Source organism: Falco peregrinus, chromosome 1, assembly GCF_023634155.1.
Source record: "Falco peregrinus isolate bFalPer1 chromosome 1, bFalPer1.pri, whole genome shotgun sequence".
Lineage (NCBI taxonomy): Eukaryota > Metazoa > Chordata > Aves > Falconiformes > Falconidae > Falco > Falco peregrinus.
Window position 1 is genome coordinate 23,274,858 of NC_073721.1, and position 6,000 is coordinate 23,280,857.

At 49.8% G+C, this 6,000-nt stretch overlaps 1 protein-coding gene across 2 annotated transcripts in view; it reads right to left on the minus strand.

Annotated features, from left to right (window-relative positions):
• The window catches only part of RNLS (renalase, FAD dependent amine oxidase), a 75,970-nt gene extending 70,568 nt beyond the window's left edge, over positions 1–5,402 (minus strand). For both annotated transcript variants that reach the window (XM_055793653.1, XM_055793652.1), the window contains exons 1-4: positions 5,271–5,402; positions 5,094–5,199; positions 3,907–4,049; positions 2,585–2,743 (exon numbers count right to left, since the gene is read on the minus strand). In XM_055793653.1, the coding sequence (XP_055649628.1) occupies positions 2,585–2,743; positions 3,907–4,049; positions 5,094–5,199; positions 5,271–5,382 (520 nt within the window). In that variant the 5' untranslated portion in view covers positions 5,383–5,402. The remainder of the gene's footprint in view (positions 1–2,584; positions 2,744–3,906; positions 4,050–5,093; positions 5,200–5,270) is intronic.
• Between the last annotated feature and the right edge of the window lie 598 nt (positions 5,403–6,000).

Sequence of the window (6,000 nt, forward strand, 5' to 3'; positions counted from 1 at the left end):
GTTCCCTCAGATAAAAGTTAATCCTGTAATAAAAGTTACACAGAAGATTTAAGGAAAGGATGTTGTGGAAAGCATCTGACAATTGCAGCATTTCAAGACCAAGTAATATTAAATGCTTACCTTAACAAAATTTCTGAAGGGGACCTTCCCACTTTTTGGATGTGAAAGAATTTAATTACCTCAAGAAAAACAATTCATAAAGGCATCAACCCTCATTGAGAAAGGCCTTGAGATGTACTAGAGAAACCCCGGGAAGACTCTGAGGAAACAGTACTACACACTACCTCTACTTTTCTTCTGTTCCCAGGACATTTACTGTTGACGATCATTAGAAAGGACAGGATGGGCCAGACCCACCCTAGTAGTCATTTACCCGAGTAATAACAGCACTGAACAATCAAACAGCCACCTCGCTACACCTGTCCCTAAGTGCCTGTACAGTTTGGGCTGTTGAGGTTTCCTATCCGCTGTGAGCTGAGCTAACTGAACGGAAGGAGCTTGACAGTCAGCCATGACTGCACACATCTTTGAGCAATATCCCATGTTACACCGTCATAACAAACCTAACAAAAATAGAGATGATGTCTCTCCTTGCAGACAGGGGAAAGGCCCAACACATCGTAGCTGTCATACATCACTCTCCTCTTACTTTCTAATGCTTGCAAAGCTGTGCTTCAGTTAGTGACTAGTCAATGTTTTTAATGTTTATTGTATCTCTATATAGCAGAACAGTACACATGACTATTAAAAAGAAAAGATACAATTATGTAAAGGGTATCTATTAATTTACCCTGCTCATACAATTCAGAGTATGAAGTGAAAGGGCACACACGCTAACCAAGAAAATTCAGTGGGATTACCATTACTTTCCATGGTAAAAGGACAGGGAAATGAGAGACCTTGTAAAAAACCAAATAGCAGAGAAGTGCTGTTCTTACACAATATTTACCTATTTAGGCATAAAGCTTACAATAAGAGGCTGTAATGAAAATATTTCTCTTCTTTACTGTGATCAGACATCAACTTACCCTTCGCTACCATAAGATGCTGTGCTGCTGCCATCTATCCTTTTCTCCCACTGCCCCTGTCCTCTTCATACAGGTCCTGGTTACTATGAAGCAACTTCGGAAAGACCCTGGCAGCTCACTCTAACCACTTCCATCTATTGCTCCAGTATCTTTTAACAGACAGCTTCCAAATCACACTCAAGTATTCAAGCACATTAAAATCCAACACACAGCGGAGCACAAGGGACCAAGCTTTAACATCAGCTCTCCATCTTTCAAGCTCTGATGGCTTTTCTACAAACCAGAGAGCAGAAAACCCTCAAATTTTAGAGTGTCTACTTCAGGAGCTGGCAGGAGACAGGCAACAAGCCCTGTCTGACCAGAACTGACTCGAGCCACGTGGATGTCCCTGTGCTGCTGCCAGCATGCCGAGTTCAAAGAGAGGTTATTAGCCAGACGCAGCACGTCTTTGGCACAACACTGCAGCTGAGGTGATAAATCCACAGCCCAGTGCACTTCTAATGGTTCCAGGGTCAGCATAGGCCTGGCTGGGCTTCCTGGCTTATGCTCAGCATCAGCCCTGCAGAGCTACATCAGGATCTCTGCCCTGTAAATCCTCACAGTGCCTGTTCTGAAAGGAACAATCAGATCTCATGGCAAATACACCAAATCTGCTCACAGGCTGCAGCACCTCAGCTAACCAGTCCACCCAGAAACAACACGGCTGGGAGCACACTGTAGACGGACACTGACTGTGCACAGAGCTAGCATGGGTGAGCAGGATTCATCAGCCTGACTTCAGAGAAAAGCTGGCTCTGGAAGCCTCACATCTGAGACAATGCACCTAAGCTAGTAAACTTGTCTAGACCTGAATTTACACTTCTCAGCACCCAGCTCTTCTTAAGCCTCCACGGCACTGTCAACACATTCACTCTAATCAATCACCAAAGGATAATTCAGATTTACTCATATTTGGGGAATACAACACCCAGGGGGCAGCCAGAAACAGCAAACAAGCTGGAGGGTCTGAGAGGCTTTCATCTTATAAACTAGCGACCAAAGAGTTCTGAGCTGGGCTTTCTCCTGCCCTGCATTTCATTTGATTTTAGGCTCAAACACCCTAGGGATTTTCCCCACAGCACAGCTGTTATTCAGGTCTTACTCTCTGGGTCATTCCTACTGCAGACATACCAAAGGCAACACTGAAAATGAGCATAACATGTCAACAAAGAGCTAGCCATAAGGAAACAACCACATGCAGACCAGCTGAGGTGCCTGTCTGATTCAATAACTATTTTCAAGATACAGAAAGAAAAGTCTTAGTTTTAGAAGTCAGCAAAAAATTAAAGATCAGATTAAAAACTGACTCATCTATTTAGATATTTTTGCTACCAAGGTATTACCACTCATGCACCACACATACAATCTCAAAATTATCCATCTCCTATCATTTTCAGATTCACCCTATTCTAGTGGAAGTTAACAGACAGCTCGGACTATTGAGTGTTTCTTTGCTATACAAGACACTCAATTGCCATTTTAGGCTAGACACCTGTGATTCTGAGGTATGAACTTACTGTTTACAATGTCTCCTTGCAGCTGAAGAATTTGTGGAACAGGTATTGTGAGAATAACTATATCAAATTGTTCTGGCGGTCCCATTTTCCTGGAGACTTCCCATTTCCCATCTCGGAGAGAGATGCAAGTTACGAGCTGTTCATAGAAGACGTCTGCACCTGTTTGGAAAAAGAAGTTAAATACATGTAACAGCAAACTTCACAAAGAAAATGCAGAGTAGTTTCCCTTAGTAACTAGATGACTTGCAAACAACAAAGCACACAGACAGTCTTAGGGCAAAGTTTCACAAATTACGCTGAATCAATTTAAAGCCAACATACGACATTAAAAGAGGGGATCCCCATTAGCTGAAAAGATCCCTTCACTTCCCTGTACTAGAGACCCTGATATTCATCTGACTCCTCTCTAACATGATTCAGCTCAGTAAACGGATGGAAAACTACCAGCTGCTCTCTTTGACAGGTTAGTTTACTAGTGGCTTTAGTGAGGTGAACCAATTCAGAGTGAAATCTGACAAGCACAGGAGGCGGCACAGGGTGAGCACACCCCCAGGAGCCAAAAAAGAGAGCACTTCCCTGATTAGCATCTCTCATATATCAGAAGACAGGAATGCAGTTAATTATTTGCAAGATTAGGGTCTAAAAAACCAGCTAATTAAAAAGAAGGCCCAAAAAAATCACATGAAAGGATCAAAGCTTGACTGCTCATAAAGCTAACATTTTTCAAAATAGAGTTAAATTAGTCACTAAACCATGCAAGTGGTTCTGCCACATTATACCTAATGCAGTAGTTACACAGTTAGAACTAGCAGACGATCTTCTCTTTCAGTCTTTTCTAAAGGACTTTCAAGACAGCATAAGCACTCATTTCTACGAAATACAGGATGTAGCTCACCGCTATGTTCCCAGTTGCTCAGTACACACATGAAAAACCATCCAAACACTAACTTCATTCAAGCTGCAAGTCAAACCTCAACCACGGTCTCACTCCCACTAACATATCTCTGTCCTAACTGTGTTAGGTCCAACTTCCATATGCTAAAGCCAATGGTGTAAATGTAAGCTTGGCCCCTGATTCTACAGACATTGTATTTGCATAGAGACTTTTATATGCCAGCAGTGCAGCTGAAGTCAGCTAAGCACCTGCAGGAATTGGAAATTTATAGAGCTCGCAGACATGTTTATCCATCTAAGCTACTTCCAAGACATAAATAAACAAACAAGGAACTTGAACATTCTCATTGGAAATTTAAATTTGACAGTTCAAGAATGCCATCAAAAGCACAATCATTAAACCATTTCATTTCATACAAAGAATTTACCTGACTGTTTTAAATAATACTTGACAACTGAGGAGATACCCTGTGGTGCCATGTAATTGCACGAGCCTTCTTTCACTACCATTCCTTCAACCGGTGCAGTCAGCGGTTTCAAGATGCCGTGAGATAGAAGTTCATCATAGAAGCTTAAAGGGAGCAAACAACACAGAGATGAAAATACACTGCATGGAAACCAACAGCAGTGGTAGCTATTTTTCACAATTACAAGACCAGCCTAACTTTCAAATTTAGAGAACAGTTTTTAATGACCTCACGCAACCTGTGTTTCAAGCCAGGCTATGCACAAACAGGAGCCACAGCTACAAAATTACTAACTACCTTGCTATTTTACTAGGGGCTGGCCTTTGACGCGAGACCAAGGCTACCTACTGTGCCTGTAATAGAAACCATTAGCAGTTTAGCCTGAAGGTTTCAGGACTAAACTGTGGCAGGGCCATATACAACAATTACTTAAAGCTCTGAGTATCAGTAGAAACTGCACCATCACCACAGAGCACAGGAATATTCTAGCGGCTGGATGCAGGTGCCTGAAGCACACCTTTTCCCTGATTTCCACACAAATTTTGCATCTTTACATCACCATCCCCCTGCCCAGCCTACAGTGAACCGCCCCGTGTACCCAGCAAGCCCAAGCTGGCCCCACCAACACAATCCTCCCCATCCTCAAAGCCAGGCACCACTGCCAGAGACTCCATGTCCCCACAGCGACACGACACCTCACACTTCTTCTTTCATACCTAGATTTCCTGACACCTGCACAGTGTTTAAGTGACTCTGAGGTATGTTAGCTCTTGAAAGCAAAGATCTCTGTGGACTGAAGCAGCGGGGCCACACCTGCCTGCATTTCCTACTGCAGGCAGATTTGCCCCGCGGGTGAAAACCGTCAAGCCACGACACCAGTGGGCTGGCCTGGGCAGGGCAGGGCTGGGCAGGCCGCCTGGCCACCAAACCTGCCCGACCCCACACCCCACCACCTGCTTCGCCCCCGCCAAACCCCACCCCGCTTTCCACCTGACGCAGCTGAGAAGGGCGGGAAGAGCGAAGGCAGGGGGCGGCGGGAGGCGGCGGGAGGGCTGGGGCAGGGCCCGCCCGCAGCACGACGACCCTCGTCCAGGCGGCGGGGCGCGGGCTCCCTCAGGCGGGGCGGGGCGGGGCGGGGCGTGGCTCACCTGCGGCGCGGCCCCGCGCGCTCCGTCTCGAGGGTGATGTACTGCGCGCCCAGGTCAGCGGTGCATGCGGCGTCCCGCGCGCTGCGGCTCGTGCTCATACGGCCCCCTGCGCGACAGCCAGTCAGAAACCGCCACGCCACGCCACGCGCCACACCCCCCTCCGCGTGCCGGGCCCACCTGCGCCGCGCGCCTTGTCCCAGACGGCGATGCGGCCCAGCGCCGCCCCCCGCAGCAGCGCCGCGCAGGCGCCGCCCGTCAGCCCCGCGCCCACCACCAGCACCCGCGCCATGGCCTGCCACGCCACGCCACGCCACGCCCATGGGCGGCGCCGACACCGGGGGAGGCGTGCGGCCACGCCCACACGCGTACGCGCGCGCGCCGTGGCACGTTCATGCGTGCGCGCCCACTCCTCTGCGCGCGCACCGCTGCGCTCACAGATTCCGCACGTACACCCGCGCGCGCCGCGCGCCCGGAGAGCTAGGCACCCGCCTGCGCGCGCACCCAGACACAAACAGCCCCCAGCGTGCGTACATGTGCACACGCGCACCTCTGCACGCGCACCCGCCTCCACGCGCGCCCGTGCATACACACACCCCTGCACACGCGCACACCCTGCACAGCGACCTGTGCGCGCGCGCGCACGCACGCACACCCCCTGCACACACACCCCGACACACGCACACACGTGCAGTCACCCCCGCAGCACACCTGTGCTCACACACGCACCCCTGCACACACCCCGCGCCCACTCACCCACAGGCGCCTCCTGGGGCAGGGGGCGCCCCCTCCCCCCCCCCCCCCCCCCCCCCCCGCGGTCCCCGCGTCCCTGCTGCGGGGCCGCACAGCCGTGCTGCGCCGGGGAGCCGCTGCGGCGCCCTGGGCTGCCCTGGCGCTGCCCCCCGCGCTG